Source organism: Calliphora vicina, chromosome 4, assembly GCF_958450345.1.
Source record: "Calliphora vicina chromosome 4, idCalVici1.1, whole genome shotgun sequence".
NCBI classification, from domain to species: Eukaryota; Metazoa; Arthropoda; class Insecta; order Diptera; family Calliphoridae; genus Calliphora; species Calliphora vicina.
Window position 1 is genome coordinate 117,040,951 of NC_088783.1, and position 21,272 is coordinate 117,062,222.

The 21,272-nt window shown below is 28.6% G+C and overlaps 1 protein-coding gene across 1 annotated transcript; it reads left to right on the forward strand.

Moving 5' to 3' along the window:
- The first annotated feature begins 12,951 nt into the window (after positions 1-12,951).
- RpL17 (ribosomal protein L17) lies at positions 12,952-16,123 on the forward strand. The gene is made up of 3 exons (XM_065507960.1): positions 12,952-13,007; positions 13,286-13,379; positions 15,408-16,123. The coding sequence occupies exons 2-3, from the start codon at positions 13,299-13,301 to the stop codon at positions 15,885-15,887; spliced, it is 561 nt and encodes a 186-aa protein (XP_065364032.1). The 5' UTR covers positions 12,952-13,007; positions 13,286-13,298; the 3' UTR covers positions 15,888-16,123.
- Positions 16,124-21,272: the final 5,149 nt, after the last annotated feature.

Here is a 21,272-nt window from a genome sequence, read left to right on the forward strand (position 1 = left end):
ACATATTGTTTTTTTTTATTATTTTGGTTAATTTTTTGTTGTTCTTATTTTCAGCGGGAGGGGGGAAAGAAAATTTGAACTCATTATTATTTGGAAACCCACGAAAGAAAAAAAAACAATAACAACTACATTCACAATGACTTACATACACAAACACACACACGCATGGTTTAAAACACCCATACAAACATATGTTTAGATATGACTACTACTAGATGTGAGACGAGTAAATACTCGTACTTGACGCGAGCTAAAACAACAAAAAAAAAACAAACATTTAGCCAAAAAACAAAAACATATACAAACATACAAGTGCTCGTAAAATGAAAATTAAAAAGACAACAACAACAACAGTTCGTATGTTTATATTAAGGCTCGGTGAGAGTTCGTTATGATGAAAAATCTAAACATTGCTCAAACTAAAGTAACAACAAGAACAACAACAACTAGTAAAAGACAAGTACAACGTAAATTAAAGTATGACGACAGTGCACTACTCACACTACTCTGCCTTATAAAGACGGGCTGTTGTTGTTGTTTAGTTTTTTTTTTGGGTGTTTTGGGAGGTGATCTTAGTGTTTTTGTTATTATTATTATTAAATGCCTGATGATGATGTTGCCACTATGTTTTGTTTAGCTTTTTATTTTACTCTCGTTTGGTCTTTAGTTTGGATTGATCTGTATGTGAATATTTTCTTATTTTCTTTTAAATTTGAATACAATCGGGCCATGTTTAAAAATAAACTTTGTCTGTATTTGAAAACGAAATTTATACTCATGTTTAGTATAGTATAGCTTTGAAAAAAATAACAACATATACATTTTAAGAAATCCGCATGGAAAGATACTTTTATAAGCAGTGTTTTGAAAGAATTAAATACAAATATTTAAGGCAATAAAGAAAATCTTAGGTTAATAATGCTTAACCATTCTTTTGGACGAATTTGTAAAGTAAATGATTGATTGTGTATTTCCCTTGCAAAGCTTAACTGACTCCAGAATAAAATAGATCAAAAAATTCAGAGAAAACAGATTCGTAGTGACCGAATTTTAGAACAAAAGTTTGGTTGCTTCATCCGAAATTCTCCTTTATCAACAGATTTTCCGTTGATAGAACCGAAAAATTCTGTGTGTGCAACCGAATCATTCGATTGGCAACAAATCCGGAACCAGTTTTCTGTGTTAACTTTCCAAATAACCCCATGCGATATTATGTAGAGTTAATCTGAGTTTCTCATGATCTTGGAAGGTTAGTAGACCTACAATTTGCATTAGTAGTGGCATATTTTTGCAACCATTAAGGAAACTAGAATCTCTTAGAGCAAATAATATTTGATATAATATAAAGGTCATTGGATCTCCTTTATCCTGAACTATATTAGAACTGAATGTGAAGCTGCAACGATATTTTTTTTCTTAGAACATTTCCAGAGCTAACTAAGTTCCTGGATCCCAAATTAATAGCTAACGTTGTCAATATGGTTCCAGCATTCAAATATTCTTTGATCTCTGAGATTCTAGTTTCCTTTCAAGACCATGAGAATCTCAGATTAAACCAGAAACCAGTTAATACCATTCGATTTGGCTTTGGTAGTCTTCTTATTGCAAGTATTACTTGATAAATGTGATTATTTTCTCATTATACTAGAAATATCATTTGGATTACTTATTTGGCTCTAAAAACCATGCAAGATAACAAAAATCCTAGCATTCCCACGACAGCCGGTTCTACGCACCGGAATGACCAGAGTTCATTCGGCCTAGGGCTGTCAACTCAGCAATCACTGCTGCTACAACAACAAAAATCCTAGACTGATACAAAAAATGTTTTAAAAATTAGCTAATCTTGCTGTCTTAAACATTCCTTGATTATTGCTGGTTCCAAAATTATGTCTTCCTGATGTTTGAAACATGATCTCTCTCAAACTTCAATCTCCTTGGTCTCATAGATTCTTGTTTCCTTATTGGAAACATTTGTATGTGTCTGCTAACCTTCCAAGATGTCGAGGATCCCAGAAAGTTGTTAACAACGTTCGAGTTGACTTTGTCCGCCTTGAAATTCCTAACATTTCTTGATTTCAGTGATTATTGATGCCCTATAACACTAGCATCATTTAGAATACCATAAATATTCCACCATTTGAGATCATTAGACACTACAAAAGATCCGTGATGACAAAACTCCTACATCAAGGCTGTAAAATATTTCATCATCTTCAAACATCAAACCTTCCTAGATGCTTGTTTCCTTACTGGATCCAAAAAGATCTCTCAAACTTGATTCTCCTTGGTCTAAGAGATTCTTATTTCCTCATTGATACTACTGCTCAACACTTTTGTGTGCTTGCTAACCTTCCAAGATGTTGAGGATCCCAGAAAGTTGTTAACAACGTTCGAGTTGACTTTGTCCGCCTTTAAATTCCTAACATTTCTTGATTTCAGTGATTATTGATGCACTATAACACTAATATCATTTAGAATACCATACATATTCCACCATTGGAGATCATTAGACACTACAAAAGATCCGTGATAACAAAACTCCTACATAAAGGCTGTAAAATATTTCATCATCTTCAAAGATCAAACCTTCCTTGATCGCAGAGATGCTTGTTTCCTTACTGCATCCAAAAAGATCTCTCAAACTTGATTCTCCTTGGTCTGAGAGATTCTTATTTCCTCATTGGTACTACTGCTCAACACTTTTGTGTGTCTGCTAACCTTCCAAGACGTTGAGGATCCCTGATTATCTCAGAAAGATGTTAATAGCGTTCAAGTTGACTTTGTCCATCTTCAAATTCCTAATATTCCTTGGTTTCAGTAATTATTGATGTCTTAAAATGGGAACATCATTAAGAATACCATCCTTGATGACAAAACTCCTAGATTCACCTAAAAAATGATTTCAAAATGTCTTATTCTTGATATTTTAATCACAGAGATGCTTGTATCCTTACTGGATCCAAAATGATCTCTCAATCTTGATTCTCCTTGGTCTGAGAGATTCTTATTTCCTCATTGGTACTACTGCTCAACACTTTTGTGTGCTTGCTAACCTTCCAAGACGTTGAGGATCCCTGATTATCTCAGAAAGATGTTAATAGCGTTGGAGTTGACTTTGTCCATCTTCAAATTCGTAATATTCCTTGGTTTCAGTAATTATTGTCTTAAAATAGGAACATCGATTAGATTACCATAAATATTCCACCATTAATGCTAAGAAAAGATTCGTGATGACAAAAATCTTAGATTGATCCAAAAAATTATTTCAAAATTAGCTATTCTTGCTGTCTTAAACATTCCTTGATTATTGCTGGTTGCAAAAATATGTCAATGCTAATGAAAGTTTTCAATTCAAGCTTAGTTGGGTATAGAAAAGTTCAAATATGTCAAAAAATTAAATATTCCAGAGAATCTTGGTTTTTTAGAGCCAATAGCATGCCGATTGCCAACAATATTCCACCTGTGAAGCTAATTTGACTCTATTAATCTTCCAAGATGACCAGAATTTGGTACTTTAGAGCCAATATCATGCCGATTGCTAACAAATATTCCACCTGTAAAGCTAATTTGACTATATTGATCTTCTAAGATGACAAGGATCCCAAGTTAAACCAGACAGTTGCTCAAATTTCCAAGAGTCCTAAGTTTCAGTAATGTTTGATATCCTACAATAAGAAAATCATAAAGATTTCCAGGCTTATTTGTGTTCTTTTAAAATGCCAAGTAGTTAATTTCATTCCACATGTCACTGATAATCTTCAAACACCAAAACTTCCTTGATTTATAGAATTATTGGTTCGTTATACCAGGAACATCATGAAGTCGAGGATAAATATTCCATCACCCAAGCTTTATTGGCTTTGTTAGTAAAGTTGGCTTTGGCTTTCTTGATCTTCAAAAATATATTTCAACTTTGCAGTTAATCTGATTGTGTTTAGGTTCCTGGTTGTCAAAGTTGCTAAATTGAATTGGAAACATTTTAATATCCTTACGTTATCTTCAATAGTTCTAAGGATGTTTTGAAACATTGCCAGATTGATCTAGAAATATGTTAATTTCCTTAGTTTTGCCTTTGACGCTCTTCAGGTGCCAAACATTCCATGTTATATCAACTAATCTGCTAATCTGACCCTGTTCATGTTCCTGGTTGTCAAAATTGTTAAAATTGAATCGATAACATATCAATATCATTACGTAATCTTCTAAAATTCTAAGGATGTTTCAAAAAATTACAAGATTGATCCAGAAATAAGTTAATTTCCTTAGAGTTGGCTTGGACCCTCTTCAAATGCCAAACCTTCTTTGATATTAGCGATTATTGACTATGTATAACAAGAACATCATGAAGTTGATCATAAATATTCCCTCCATGAAGCTTATTTGGCTTTAGAAAAGTCGTAAATTTTAGTGATCGTGGATTTTGTGGATCATAAATATTCCCTCCAGGAAGCTTATTTGGCTTTAGAAAAGTCCCAGAATGTTTAAAGTCGTATTTCGTAAGAGTTGACTTCGACTTTCCTAATGTTGCATTAAAAATTCGTAAATTTTAGTGATCGTGGATTTTGTGGATCTTGTAGATCGCCAAAATCTACAGCCGAAACTAATCTGACTCTTTTAACGTTTAACGTAGATGAAAATGCAAATTTGTCTCTGAAATATGACAATATCCTCAAGTTTTCTTAGTTAGTGTTGGATTTGGCAGTCTTCAGATGCCAAACATTCCTTGATTTTAGGGATAATTTGACCAAAAATATTCCATCCTGGAAGCTTATTTGGCTTTATAAAAGTCCCAGAATGTTAAAAATCCCTGTTTCGTATGAGTTGGCTTCGGCATTCCTAATGTTGCTTTAAAAACTCTTTGATTAGAAAAGGAACATCTTGTAGATCGCTTTAATTGTACTACCGAATCTAATCTGTGTTATTTAAAGTTTAATGTCAGAGAAATATCCGAGATATCTTTAAGTTTCCATTAATTCTTCTGAGATTGCTTCCAAGATTAAACCAAACAAAAGTTAAATTCGTTAGTATTGGCTTTGTCAGTCATCAGATGTCAAACATTCATTAATTTCGAGGATTATTGATCTCATATAAAAGGATCATTATGAATTTGACCTTGAATATTCCCTTATCCAATCGTAATTGCCTCTTGAACACATCCAAGATGTCAATAATGGTTGGCTGATGCAGGAAATTTCCAATTTCCTTAGAGTTGTTTTGGAAAATTCCTGACTTTGGTGATTTATGGTTCTTTAGAATATGAATAACATGCAGACCTCAACGAAATTAACTCCTATTTCTCAATATGTCTCTTCTTTTGCCTCTATTTATCATTTTCATTAGGGAAATTTTATCAGTTTGTTGAAATATCCTTGAAAACTACTTAAAAAGATCATGCTGATCGTATTTACTGATCGTTTGTACCTTTAAATAAGCTACATATTCTGCACTAATCCTTCACATTTCAGATGATGAATAGATCTTCAACTTATCCAAGTTACAAGGAGAAAAGAGCTTAAATGCGATTAATATTCCTCTATAATCCTGCTTTTGGGTGGTGCTTATGAATCTCCTCTTTTCTTTTTCTTGCTTTTCGAAAGTTTCCTTAAAACTCTCCAGCATGTTTGTTTCAAAAAGGCCACCTTGTTCTCTGTATTCCTGTAAATGTTCCAAATGCTTGTTTTCCATGGTAAAAAAGTTGCCAGCTCCAAAATACTTATGGGATTTGGAAAGAATAAACAACTTAATGATCGTCAAACTCCTTAAAACTCTGCTCTATTCCTTGTTTTATTAAAAATGTCTCCATTCTTTTAATAAACTGCCTAACACTTTTAAAATTGCTCACAAAACCATAACAAATCTTCATTATGATGTTTTGCCAATGAGGCCGATCATGTGCAAGATGATGATCATGATGAAGATGTTAATGTTGTACATTAAACTGATCCCTGGCGTGTGTTGCAGAAGCACACACCAAAAATAAAAGCATAAAATATGATGCTTTAAAGTATTATTGTGTTTTTTTTTCTTCAAGTTTTATCTAAATTTATATTACGCTTATATACGGCAGCCACTGTTCAAAACATATTACAAAACTCTAAGAAAATCCAGACATTGGGGCAAAATAATAATAAAAAAACAAATGCTTAAGTTATTTCTGGATACATTTTATAGAACGTATTTGCTCATAGAGTAGAGCAAATTGGATTTGAACTGTATTTTAAGGTAGAATTTCTTTAATATAATTTGTTTTGGGTGTGTTGAATGGATTTTTATTTAGATGGCTGTGCATGGGATTTTTCTATATTACATAGACTTAGAGATTGAGTTCAGTTTCTATTTATAAAAATTTTGTGTATCTGGCAATAGTATGATGTTGAGTAACTCTAATTGTTTAGAAGATTTTTTTTTTGTATTAATTGAGATCTGTTTAAAGGTAATTGAACTAATTTTCGTAAAGATAAACTAAAAAATATTTAATTTTGAATTCAAAAAAAGTAAGTTGCAATTAAAGATGATTTAAGTCAAAAATTTCTATAATAAATAACAAAAAAGCCAGCTAGACACAACAATTGTTTTAAATTTTAATAAAAAAAATTAATTTTTTAGAAATTTTGTTAAATTTCTTAAAATTGTAAAAAAATAAGCTAAATAATTAACACAAACTGTAAAATTTTTTCAAAATAATTTAATTTTTTAAGTTTTCTTTATTATTTTTTTTAAAGAATTACTTTAATATAACTCCTACTTACTTGTTTAATAAACAAAATTTTCATAAACTTTACTTTATTGATAAATAACTAAAAAACGCCAACACGTACTTATAAATACGACGACAGTCATTTTAAAACTAATCGATAGTAATTATAATAAAATACCATATTGTAAGCTTTTAATGGCAGAAATAACTGTAAAGTATAAAAACAACAACAACAACTAGAACAAATAACAAGCACGAATTGAAACGAGGTATAAAACCCTACAACAACAACAATAACAACGAAGAAAAAGGACAATAAACATGAAAACTCAACAAACTAACATACATACATTCGCTCTGTTTACAAAATCGAACTGTTATTTTACTAACACTAACAAAGAAGTTATTGACAATTACACGCAGTTGTATTAGTAGAGTAGTATTGATGTTACAATGCACAGAGTTGGATAATTGAGGTTAAATTATATTTTTTCAATGATTTATATAAAAAAATCAGATTAAAACCAGATTTTATAGCATATTTGTTTAAACTAATTACTACTCTTATTAATTCTAATGAAATTTCTTACTTTAGAGCATTTAAAAAACTTAACGAAACCTTATTTTCTAAACTAACACGTTTAAAATAAAACGTTTGCTATATTTAATTATAATAGTTAACTTACTATTGAAATCTATAAAATTTTCCAAATTAAGAAAATTTATAAAACTTAACGAAACTTTATTTTCTAAACCAACATCTTAAAAATAAAACTTTTACCATATTTTATTAGCATAACTTGGCTATTATTAAAATCTGTACAAAATTTAATTTTTTTGTAATTTAAAAAACTTAACGAAACTTTATTTTCTAAACCAATACATTAAAAATAAAACTATTGCTATATTTATATATAATAGTTAACTTACTATTTAAATCTATAAAAATTTCCAATTTAAGGCAATTTAAAAAACTTAACGAAACTTTATTTTCTAAGCCAATACCTTTAAAATAAAACTTTTACTACCTATGAATGGCCTAAAGAACCTTATATTGAAATCTATATAAAATAACAAAATTTTATAAATAAAAAAACTTAACGAAACTTTTTTTTCCATAACGAAAACTTAAATTTCATAATTTTCACTATTTTCATTTAATAAAGAAATACTACAACTTAAAGCAAGAAAAATTTTCTAATTTTAATAAAGTAAAAAACTTAACGAAACTTTTATTTTTAAATCAAAAGTTTTATATTAAAAATTTTACTTTATTTAATTAGCATAGCTAAGCTACTTTTGAAATCTAAAAAAATTGATTCAGTTTGATAATTTAAAAAACTTAACGAAACTTTAATTTTTAAAACTAAAGTTTTATATCAAAAATTTTACTTTATTTAAGTAGCTTCTTGTAAAATCTGTATAATTTTTCTAATTTTAAGAAATTAAAAAAACTTAACGAAACTTTAATTTTTAAACCAAGTATTTTAGAATAAAAATTTTACTTTATTTAAGTAGCTTAACTAAGCTGTTTTTGAAATCAAGAAAAATTTTCTATTTTTATGAAATAAAAAAACTTAACGAAACTCTAATTTCTAAACCAAAAGTTTTAAATTAAAAATTTTACTTAATTTAAGTAGCATAGCTGAACTAATTATAAAATCCAAATAAATTTTCTAATTTTTGAGAAACAAAAAAACTTAACGAAACTTTTATTTTTAAACCCAAAGTTTTCAAATAAAAATTTTACTTTATTTAAGTAGCATAGCTAAGTTAATTTTGAAATCTATAGAAATTTTCTAATTTTATGAAATAAAAAAACTTAACGAAACTTTAATTTTTAAAACAAAAGTTTGAAATTAAAAATTTTACTTTATTTAAAAAGCATAGCTAAGCTTCATTTCAAATCTAAAGAAATTTTCTATTTTTATGAAATAAAAAAACTTAACGAAACTTTTATTTTAAAACCCAAAGTTTTGAAATAAAAATTTTACTTTATTTAAGTAGCATAGCTAAGCTAATTTTGAAATCTAGAGAAATTTTCTATTTTTATGAAATTAAAAAACTTAACGAAACTTTAATTTTTAAACCAAAAGTTTTATATCAAAAATTTTACTTTATTTAAATTGCATAGCTAAGATACTTTTAAAATCTAAAAAAAATTCTTCAATTTGACTATTTAAAAAACTTAACGAAACTTTATTTTTTAAAATTTTTATACTAAAACTAAACTTTTACCATTTTTATTTTATTTTTAAAATTTTTATATTAAAACTAAACTTTTACCATTTTTATTTATTTTACATTAAACTGTGTTTAGAGACATTTTCTAGATTTTTATGATTTCTTAAACCTAACAAAATTATAAATAATTCTAAAGTTTTTTTTCTCTAACTTGGGGGTTACACGATCAAGTTTTGCCTTTCAAGTTTTAATACACTCACACTTTTTTACTAATACACTCACACTTTTAAGAATTGAAACGAACTTGCATTCAATTTCACATTCAAGTTGGTGTTCAATTTTTCATTCAAGAAAACAGCTGATTACATTTTTATGTCCAATTTGTACTAAAATTGTTTTCAAGTTGCGTGCTGCCTACGTCACCGCTTTCAATTTTTATAAATTTTGACAAACAGTATATGTAAAAGACTATCAAGAAAAACTTGATCGTGTGGCTGCAGTGTAATCTATTCCCCTAAAAACTGTCAATTTATCGAACTACATAATTTCATTAGCACTGTGTGTCCCATCCCTGTTTTAAAACTAACAAAGAGCAAATACAAGGAGAATGAGACAAAACAAAATAACGGTAAAAAGGAGGAATGACAATAAAACCACATGTCTATTATTTAAATGGGCAAGGAAATAAACTAGGAGACAATAATAACAAACATGACAACAGCAGCAACAACAACAATATGGAAGGAAACAAATAAAAGATAAAACCGTTAATGTAAAGCAGGGTTGGTAAGCTTAAAACTAAACTATAAGAGAATTAAGAAATTTAATAAATTCTTTGATAAATATTAATAAAAAAGGATAAATATATAAAAGAGAGATTGAAAGAAGAATAACAATTATTAACATAACAACAAGTGTTTATTTTTGAGACATAATAAGGAAAGGAAATTCTCCTCCCAAAACAGAAAAATTGTAATTTAAAATTAATTTATTTTTAAATTTAAATGAAAAAAATGATAAAAATGAAAAAATGTCCTTAACACTCATGGTGTAGGTTATAAAAACTTGATAAATATTGTTATGAGAGAACAGAAATAATCCTGCTTAAAGGAGTTTCAATGCCTCTAACAAATATGTTAAGAAAAACATTCTGATTAAAAATTGAAGCAGCTGTGAAGGAAGATAAGCTTATTGTCCAAAAATATCAAAAGAAATTAAACAATCCTTGTTTTATAAATTAAGAAATAAATAAATTTCCAACCCTGCTGAATACCGTAACAAGACAGAGTTGATGTCATTGCGACATTAATAAAACATGCTGATTTTATTTATTTTCTTTTATATATTTCAAATGATAAAAGGAAAACCTAGTAAATAAAAGGAGAGTCCTGTTTACAAACACAGACAAAAACCCCAAGAGAGAAAGACGTATTTTCAAACATTAGAAGGTTAAAGTTTAAGGATTAAAACGTAGATTGAATCTGGTAACATTCAAGCTTGTTTAACTAGTAAGAGAAAGAGACAACAAGAGAGCGAAAGAGAGCCACAAACTAAATATAACAGTAGGTTTGTATGAACAACAACAAAAAAATTATGACACAAGTAGGGTTTAAAATAAACAGCCCAAAAAAAAGAAGGGTGCAAAATTTACACACACAGCTAAACAACATATTGTAAATTTTTTATGTTCAATACAGACTTAAATTATAAATCCTGTGAATTTATACCTATACCCAAGTCTAAATTGGGTTTAAGCAATAATAATGGTTTTTATACAAATTGGGGTGGTGTTTTAAGCAAGAGAGCTAAAACAACAACTACAAAAAGGACGCACTTAAGGAAAATCTCAGCAATGAAATGATGAAATTCTTATTGGAAAATGTTAAACAAATAATATACAAAAAAAAAAAATTAAATGTATTAAACTTACCCCAGATTAATGTAATATTGAAGTTTTCACCTTTAATTTTATCAAAAATTATAGTTAAATTTACTTTAACTCTAGTTTTTTTATAATTTCAATTAATTTTTATAAATTTTTGTTCACTTTTTATTAAATTATTTTAGTTGTTTCTTTAAGGATTTCCTTTTTTGCACTAAAACTTTCAGAAACCGTTAATTAGTGGCCTGGCCTGTTGTGCCTTTAATATGAGACTCCTTGTGTTAAGAAAATTTCTTTCTTCCTATTTTTCCGTAACACAGTTTTATTTCTTTATTTTTTTTGTAAGCGCGTTTTTGGCTTGTTTTATCCAACACCTTCCCGCCTTTAAAACTTTACTTTTCAGTTGTCTGCAGCTTACGATTTAATTTTTGTTCACATCATTATTTTTAACTGATTTATATTCCTTTTTTTGCAGTTTCCTTGCTGACTTTTCCACCCGATGTTTTGTTGTCATTCAACTTCAACCCCCTTTTTGCTTATTTTGTTGTTGTTTTCCATATGTTAAGGCTGCCATATTGTTAATAAAGAAACTTCAAATTAGTTGGAACTGCTTTATCTACTGTAATGGTATTATCATGGCTAATGCAGTGTTTAGTGTTGCCGGTAACATAGAACTAGCGTTTTTTTAGGTAATTACCTTAGGTTTGACGTTTTAGTTCTTTAAAAAGGAATTTGTTAATGAAATTTATATGAATTTGGGAATTTTTATTACAAAAATTTAGAAATGTTTTAAGGAATCATAATATCAACAATAATTAATAAAAAAATATTAAATTATATCGCGATAGATAGCCATAAATTGCCATCAATCGTAGGCCTATATTTAGCCTTAGTTTGATATCAATCGTAGGTCTTTATATAGCCTTAGTTTAGCATCACTCAAAGGTCTTTATATTGTTTTATTTTGATATAATCGTAGGCCTTTATAAAGCCATTGTTTGGTACCAATCGTAACCTTTATATAGCCTTAGTTTGGGATCAATCATAGGCCTTTATTAGGTTTAGTTTGGCATCAAGTGTAGGCCTTTAGTTTAGTTAGGCAGCAATCGTGGGCCTTTATATAGCCTTAGTTTGTAATCAATCATGGCCTTAATATGTCTTCAGTTGTATGTCTTACTTTTGCTTCAATCGAAGGGGTTTATATTGTCTTAGTTTGATATCAATCTTAGGCCTTTATAAAGCCTTAGTTTAGCACCAGGCGTAGCCCTTTTTATAGACTTAGTTTGCCATCAATCGTTGGCCTTTATATAGCCTTAGTTTGACATCAATCTCAGGCTTTTATATTGTCTTAGTTTGGCATCAATCTCAGGCCTTTATATTGCCTTAATTTAGCTTCAATCTTAGGCCTTTATATTGCCTTAGTTTGATATTAATCTCAGGCATTTATACTGTCTTAGGCACTATTCGTAGGTGTTTTTATAGACTGCGACAGAAATATTTATAAAATAATATATAAAAATTCAATAATTCGTATTAAAACTTCAATAATTCTTATTGAAAATTCAATTATTTTTATTAAAAAATAAACGAATATAAAAAATTATTAATGTCACAAAGAACTATCATGATTCATTATTCCATATTATTTTCCTTAAAACTTTTAAATAATGTTATTTATTTTTTAATAAAAAAAACTATATATAAACAATTTATTTTGTGATATTTCGTTTTATAATCAATCTTTATTTAATAATTGTTTTATTTTAATTAGATTTTCAGTAATGTGATCTTTCAACGTTGCTTTTGTATTCACATAAATATAAATAAAAGAAATTATTTCATTTGTATCTGACGTTTCGCTATTTATTTTTCAGCATCTCCAGCCTTTTAAAAAAAACCTCCATTATTTATCTTATTACTCCGGTATTATTTAATAAAAATCTAAATTTTAGCTGAACACTCTTTAAATTTCCGTTTAACACCCCTTTCAAAATCTAAAATTACACATTTTTCATAATTTACCATAAAAAATACCATTTTCAAACAATTTTCTGTAATTTAAGCGTTTTTATACAGTTTACCCTAATGGCAACATTGTTTCTTTAAGAAAATACAACTCTGCTTTATGTTTTGTTGTTTACAAATGACATTTCCATAAACGACCCTGTTTTAACACTGCTTTACCCACCCCAAGACAGCTGTCAAAAAAGTTCTTTTCCGGTTTAATTCACTAAGAAGAAGGTACGATTTTTCTAAAAATCTAAGCAAATTATTTTAAAACATCTTGAAAATATGAAAAAATTAAAGTTTTTTAACAATGCCAAACAAAACTTCATACAATTTGTTAAAGACTAATAGAAATATTGAAAGAAAAATTGTGGAGTATTTAAAAGAAAAAATGATTTAAAAAAAAAATATTTGTTTTAAATGCATATGAACGAAATACATATAGAAAAGCAGTAAACATGGATCTAATATAATTTTTTTTTGGTTTATTTTTATGTGTGTGTGGTATACAGAAATTAAACAAAAATGGGTCGGTACTCAAGGGAACCAGAGACAGCTGCCAAATCCTGCAAAGCCCGTGGACCAAATCTACGTGTGCATTTCAAGGTAAGTGTTGTGTGTGGTTGTTAGTGTTTTAACAAAAAAAAGTGACAGTTCAATAAAGTCTGAGTGTTTGACATGTGTGTCGATAAAGAAAAAAAACAACAAGAAAATCAGTGTTTAAAGTGAGGTTAGTTTTTTTGGACGAGGATTAAAGAAAATTATGTTTTTTGCATCTTAAATCAGTGCTTGAAGTTATTTAAATGTTCCAGTAACTTTTGCAAAGATGCTAGATTAAAATAGTGAATTCCCTTAGGGGTTTGAAGCGTGGTGGACCAAGCATCAGCAGAATTTAAGACCTAACTCTGTCAAATATTCTTCTTAGACTTGGTTATATGATAAATATTAAAGGAAATCATTAATAATTTTGTAAGAAGAAACAGGTATAAAGGTTGGTTCGGTTTTTAGGAAAAGAAATAATTGTGTTTATTTTGAGTAACAATTTGCATCTTAATCAGTGCTTGGAAGTTATTTAAATGTTCCAGTAACTTGCAAAGATGCTAGATTAAAATAGTGAATTCCCTTAGGGGACTGAAGCGTGGTAGACCAAGCATCAGCAGAATTTAAGACCTAACTCTGTCTACTATTCTTCTTAGACTTGGTTATATGATAAATATTAAAGAAAATCAATAATTTATAAAACAAATCTGGTATAAAAGTGAAAGGTTATTTCGGTTTTTATTTTAGGAGACTTGGAAAATAAAAATTATGTTGATTTTTTAATAAAAATGTGCATCTTAAATCAGTGCTAGGGAGTTATTTAAATGTTCCAGTAACTTTTGCAATGATGCTAGATTAAAATAGTGAATTCCCCAAGGGGATTGAAGCGTGGTAGACCAAGCATCAGCAGAATTTAAGACCTAACTCTGTCTACTATTCTTCTTAGACTTGGTTATAAGTTGAATTTGAAAACAATCTTTAGAAATTTGTTATAAAATAATTCAATTCTTTGCTGAGATTTTTAGGTTTGTGTTATAAACAATTTAGTTTGGAAAAGTTTTCATAAAAGTCCTCTTCTATACTGGCTGCTAGTTATGTCCCTTTAATCCGAATTATTTATTTAACTTTATACCTGTTTTATTCAGCATTTGCTATAATAACAAGTTGTTTAATTAACCAAGACTTGTTTAAGTTCTTAAAATGCTGTAGATTAAATAAATTTAGCAGATAAACAGTGGTTAAAGCTTTTACAAAAGATTAAACACTACCTGTCCTGTTAAACAAACCCTTTCTTTCCTCTTCTGTCACCCAAATTAGAGAAACTTTCATACCTAGGCTGCTATATAGAATTATAAATCAAATTCCCTAGCAACTCCTAGAATACATCAGCATTTGCTATAATGACAAGTTGCTTAATTAACCAAGACTTGTCTAAGTTCTTAAAATGCTGTAGATTAAATATATTTAGCAGATAAACAGTGGTTAAAGCTTTTACAAAAGATTAAACACTACCTGTCCTGTTAAACAAAACCCCTCTACCAAGGTGCATTTAATAAGGTGCCATCGGCAGCACAGCTGATTATAGAAATAGCTCGCACAAATGTCAAACTACACATATAAAAAATATTCGCCCGTACGTCCGTATGTCAAACTCTATATATAAAAAATAAGTGAATTCGCCTGTATTTATTTCAATTCGCCACTGCTGTCACCTTGTTAAATACGCCTTGCCCTCTACTTTCATACTCTACAAAAAGAAACACACTAGTCAAACACTTTAGGTTGCTGCATAGAATTATGATTCAAAATATGTACTTTTTGTTCATTTTGATTGAAAATTCCCTAGCAACTCCTAGAATACATCAGCATTTGCTATAATGATAAGTTGCTTAATTAACCAAGACTTATCTAAGTTCTTAAAATGCTGTAGATTAAATATATTTAGCAGATAAACAGTGGTTAAAGCTTTTACAAAAGATTAAACACTACCTGTCCTGTTAAACATCTAATCGAAATAGATTTCCTTTCTAATAAACCCCCACCCCCCAAAAAAAAACAAATTTTAATTTAAATTTATTTTAATCTCCTTTACAGAACACCCATGAAACCGCCCAGGCCATCAAGCGTATGCCTTTGCGTCGTGCCCAACGTTTCTTGAAGGCTGTCGTTGAGAAGAAAGAATGTGTACCATTCCGTCGTTTCAACGGTGGTGTTGGCCGTTGCGCCCAAGCCAAGCAATGGAAGACCACCCAAGGTCGTTGGCCCAAAAAATCCGCCGAATTCCTTTTGCAATTGTTGCGCAATGCTGAAGCCAACGCTGACTGCAAGGGTCTCGATGTTGATCGTCTAGTTGTTGACCACATTCAAGTCAACCGTGCCCAATGCTTGCGTCGTCGTACCTACCGTGCTCACGGTCGCATCAACCCCTACATGTCCTCACCCTGTCACGTTGAGGTCATCCTTACCGAAAAGGAAGAAGTTGTTGCCAAGGCCTCCGAAGATGAGCCCGCCAAGAAGAAGTTGTCCAAGAAGAAGATGCAAAGACAAAAGGAGAAAATGATGCGCTCTGAATAAGTTTAAGGGTTTTTTCTTTAAATGTGTATAAATAATAATATATAATTTTGTTTAGGCGTACGTAACATGGACATGTACACATATGTTTACATGATTGAAAAAAGTGTTCAAATAAAAAAAAGATCTTAAATTTGAACGATGTTTTTTAAGAAAATTTGAAAAAAAATTAGTGTTTTATTATCAATTTATAAATTTAGAAATAAGCTTTAAACATAAATCTTGAAACAAACTTAAAACTTAAGTTCATACAGCCTTAGTTTTTCCACAATTTTAGTTTTTTATACAGTTTTAATATAAGTTGTAATAGTGCTCTTTATAGAGTCTAATATTAACTGCAGTTGTAGGTGCTTAAACAGTCTAACAACGATCTTTATGTAGTCCAATATTAGCTTCAATCGAAGGTCTTGTCATAGTCTTACTTAAGCTTCAATCGTAGGTCTTTATATAGTCCAATATTAGCTTAAATTGTAGGTCTATATATAATCCTAAATTAGCTTCAATCGTGGGTATTTATATAGTCCAATATTAGCTTCAATTGTAGGTTTTTATATTGACCATTATTAGCTTCAATCGTAGGTCTTTATATTCACCAATATTCGCTTCAAGCGTAGTTCTTTATATTGACCAATATTAGCTTCAATCGTAGGTCTTTATATAGTCCAATATTAGCTTCAATTGTAGGTCTTTATATTGACCATTATTAGCTTCAATCGTAGGTCTTTATATTCACCAATATTCGCTTCAATCGTAGGTCTTTATATTGACCAATATTCGCTTCAATCGTAGGTCTTTATATTGACCAATATTAGCTTCAATCGTAGGTCTTTATATTGTCCAATATTAGCTTCAATCATACGTCTTTATATTGACCAATATTAGCTTCAATTGTAAGTCTTTATATTGACCAATATTCGCTTCAATCGTAGGACTTTCTATAGACCAATATAAGCTTCAATCGTTGGTTTTTATATTGACCAATATTAGCTTCAAGCGTTGGTCTTTATATTGACCAATATTAGCTTCAATCGTAGGTCTTTATATTGACCAATATTAGCTTCAATCGTAGGTCTTTATATTGACCAATATTAGATTCAATCGTAGGTCTTTATATTGACCAATATTAGCTTCAATCGTAGGTCTTTCTATAGTCCAATATTAGCTTCAATTGTAAGTCTATTAAAATCCAAAATTAGCTTCAAGCGTAGTTCTTTATATTGACCAATATTATCGTCAATCGTAGGTCTTTATACAGTCCAATTTTAGCTACAATAATAGGTCTTAATATAGTCCAATATTCGATTCAATTGTACGTCTTTCTATAGACCAATATTAGCTTCAATTGTAGGTCTTTATATTGACCAATATTAGCTTCAATCGTTGGTCTATATATATTCCAATATTATGTTCAATTCTTAGAATTTAAATAGTCTAACATTAGCTTTAATTGTAGGTCTTTAAAGCATCCACAATTTACTCCAATTGTGTGGAACCTAAAAAGTCTAACTTTAACTTTTTTCTGGCTATTTATACAGTCTAGCGTAAACTACAATTGTGGGTCTTTAAACCGTCTAACAGTAGCCCTCATTTCAGGTTTTTATACAGACTAAAATAAGCTTTAATTGTGGCTATTTTTTAACGTCTAACAAGGCTTCATTCTTTAGTTCTATATATACAGCCCCATTATGAAAAAAAATTCCCCGGGAGTTTTTTTCCCTTTTCTCATTTTTCCTATTCAAATTCTATGTTATTTTCCTATTCAAATTCAGTTGAATTTGTAGTTTTTATTTAATCTGAAATAAGATTCAATTGTAGGTCCTTTAATTGCCTATATTACCTTTATTATTTCTTTAAATTCCATAAAAATTATTTTCGTATCCCCTGCTGAAATTATTCTTTTAGTTTTCATGATTTTTATTTGACTGATTGATTTTGTGGCATACTTTTAGGCATAACTTTTAACAATTTAAATAACTTACAAAAATCTGGTGGCATACTTTTAGGCATAACTAAAGAAAGTAACTTAATTAAAAAACAGAAAAAAATCGGGAATAGATGAAAATAAATTATAGAACAATCTGTCTTATTTGAAATGACTGACATTTCAAGCAGTTTAAACTTAATTTTAATAAAAAAAAACATAAATTGTCTAACTTTCTTAAATCTCTTCCTTTTTTGTTAATATATAAATAATTTATTTTCTTAATTAATTAATATTTACAACAGTTCTTTATTTTTCAACCTCCAACAATTTAATAGATACAAATTTCTCAGCAAAACTTTTATTTAAATTTTTTTTCATCTTTACCTTTGTCTCCTCGTAATCTCTGTTTAAGATCAAATTACCAGCTATCATTTAAATTGCAAAAATAAAACACATTGTAGTAAAGCTTAGAGATAGAACTATTTTATTTATTTTGCAAAACAAACACAAAAAAGGCAAATTCATTAAATTAGTAATTTAATTTAAAAAAAAAACAAAAGGGGGACAAGATAAAAAAACAATCAAAACTATAACATATGTAAATGGGCAGGTCATGACAATTACATGGTGGTGATAAAACAAACACACACACCCTGTATAAATTTAACAGTGTTTAGTCTGCTATTTACATTTAACTTTATTTACTTTTATTTGCATGTTAAATATACATAAATGTTAGTTAACTTTATAATGTTACTGTTAAAATACATAGTTCCTGTTCTTGTTGCTTTGTTGTGACATTCAGATATAAACAATAGATTAACATGATTTTGGCTGCCATGTTGTTTGTTTTTTTTTCTTTCTGTCCAACAGCAATCATGTGTTGTGTGTAGGTTTGTCAAGGCGCTAATGTAATATACAAACAAACAACAACAAATAAAATATGCATACATACTTATTTATCACAATTTCCCCAATGATTTGTTTTGTTGTTGGTTTCCTTACATATTTCGCTAAATGTATATTTTATTTTTATTACAATTATTATTACCGCGACGGACAGACGACTGACTATGTTTTTATTATTTAAATTGAATTGTTGCACTGCTTTTTGCTGTGTTTATTTTCTTATTTTAAATAACGGTTTTATTGCCAACTCATTATTATACTGTTCTCTCTCTGTCTCGCGGCACACAAATAGAAGAGAGAGCTAATAAGAAATGTAAACAAGGAATAAAGTCCCGTTAATATCCTTATCATACATATGGCTATACACTTAGAGAAATTATTGTAAAGGCAGGGATATTTTTAAAGGAAAAACAGGAATTTTGGGAACAATAATTGCTTAAAAAGAGTTTATTAATGAAAATAGCAGCGTGTTTAATGTAAAATAACAAAAAATAAACAAATTTTAAAACACCAAAAGAAACTGAACAAACAAAAATTAATTTTATTAAACAAAATATGTACATTAAACATTTTAAATAGAAAAAAATACAAAAAACAAAATGAACAGAAATTAAGTGAAATTTAATGATAATGGCTAAAAGCCAAAAGCAATCTTCAACAAATATTAAAAAAATTCCCAAGAATTCTTAGTTTTTACGAAATTTTTAAACTTAAACAACAAAATTATTTTAATTCCCAAATATTTTTGTAAGGAATTACAAAAATAATGAATAGAAAAAAATAAAAAAATTTTAAAAATTTAGAAAAAAAAACAAAAATTTACTTGGAATTTCTAGAAAATGTTTATACGCCAAAAAAATTATCAAAGTAAAAATAGCTTTTTTTTACCAATATTTTTAAACTTTAATTTTAACAAAAAATTTAAATTCCCAATTATTTTTTTGAAATTATCCAAAATCCCCTTAGCCAGGGAAGCTGTAAGCTCAGTTAAAAATAAAATTATTTTAATTTTGTACTTAAATAATATAAAATTGAAATTCCCAAATATTTTTTTAGAAATTCTCCAAAATCCCCTTAGCTGGGGAAGATGTAAACTCGGTTAAAAAATGTTTAAACTTAAATTTTCACCTTATGTATTTTAATTTTGTACTTAAACAACATAAAATTTTAATTCCCAAATATTTTTTAGAAATTCTTCAAAATCACCTTAGCCGGGGAAGATGTAAACTTGGTTAAAAATAAAATTTTTAAACTTAAATTACAACATTATTTTAATTTAGTACTTAAACAACATAAAATTTTAATTCCCAAATATTTTTTAGAAATTCTCCAAAATTCCCTTAGCCGGGGAAGGTGTAAACTCAGTTAAAAATAAAATTTTGACTAATATTTTTAAACTTAAATTACAACATTATTTTAATTTAGTACTTAAACAACATAAAATTTAAATTCCTAAATATTTTTTTAGAAATTCACCAAAATCTCCTTAACTGGGGAAGTTCATAACTCGGTTTTAGCTGTAATTTAAAGTTTTTTTTAAAACTGCATTTTAACAAATTCCTGGAGAAAAGCGGAATTTTATTAATTCCTTGATTTTTTTAAGTGAGTCTCAGAATAGATTTCCATTTTGTTTGCTTTATTTCAGAAAACTAATTTATTATTTTAGTTTAAAAGCATAAAATTTAAATTTCTTAAAATCCCATTAACTCCCATTATTTTTACAGTACTTTTATGTCAAATTCAAAAGTCCCTTTAAAATTCCTGGGATCATGGGAAAATCTATTATTTTGGTAACCCTTGGTAAAGGAAGGGAAAATATTGCAAAAATTGTGCTGAGTTTGTGTGTACATGACAAACCTCATCACATCATCAACGTTATCACCCATCATCATCATCACATCCATCACCGTTTAGTTGGTTTGTTTTATTTTATTTACTTTAGTTTTTATTGTATTGTATTATTGTTGAATATTTATTATTGTATTATGTATTTAGTAACATTTATTTCAATTTCGTTGCTGTTGTTGTTGTTGTTGCATGTAGCTTGTTGATTCTGTCAAGTGGCTTTTTACTCAAATCAAATTAGACGATTTCTGTTGTTGTTGTTGTATACAGAGTAAATTCAGGCAATTGGCTACAAATGATATTTTTGGGTTAGACAGTATTATTAGTTATAGGAAAGGGTTTGCTTAAATATAAGAATTTTTTAAAAGAAAAGAATAATAGATTTTTATTCCAACACAACTCTTAGTTTAATATGAATTTACAGTTAAAATGTAAACAAAACAAGTCTGTCCTCTTTTACTTTCTTATATTTATACTCTAGCTCAATAATGTAACGGCATTTTTGTTTATTTAAAAAAGGTAAACAAAACATTGCTGGTCACTATTACTTTCTTATATACATATTAACAACTCTCTCGCTCAATATATGCCGCCATTTTGTTTTAGTGTAAAAGGTAAACAAAACAATCCTTGCCACTAGTATTTGTTACGGTGCTGCCAATGTAATTGTTTTAAGCGTTATTCTTTATAGAGAAAAGCAGGGTATTTTT

What these genes read in the sequence shown, in the direction of transcription:
- RpL17 (XM_065507960.1), top strand. Translation starts at nt 13,299, where the DNA reads ATGGGTCGGTACTCAAGGGAACCAGAGACAGCTGCCAAATCCTGCAAA. An exon ending in ATCTACGTGTGCATTTCAAG is followed by an intron (nt 13,380 to 15,407) that starts GTAAGTGTTGTG and finishes TCTCCTTTACAG; the next exon opens with AACACCCATGAAACCGCCCA.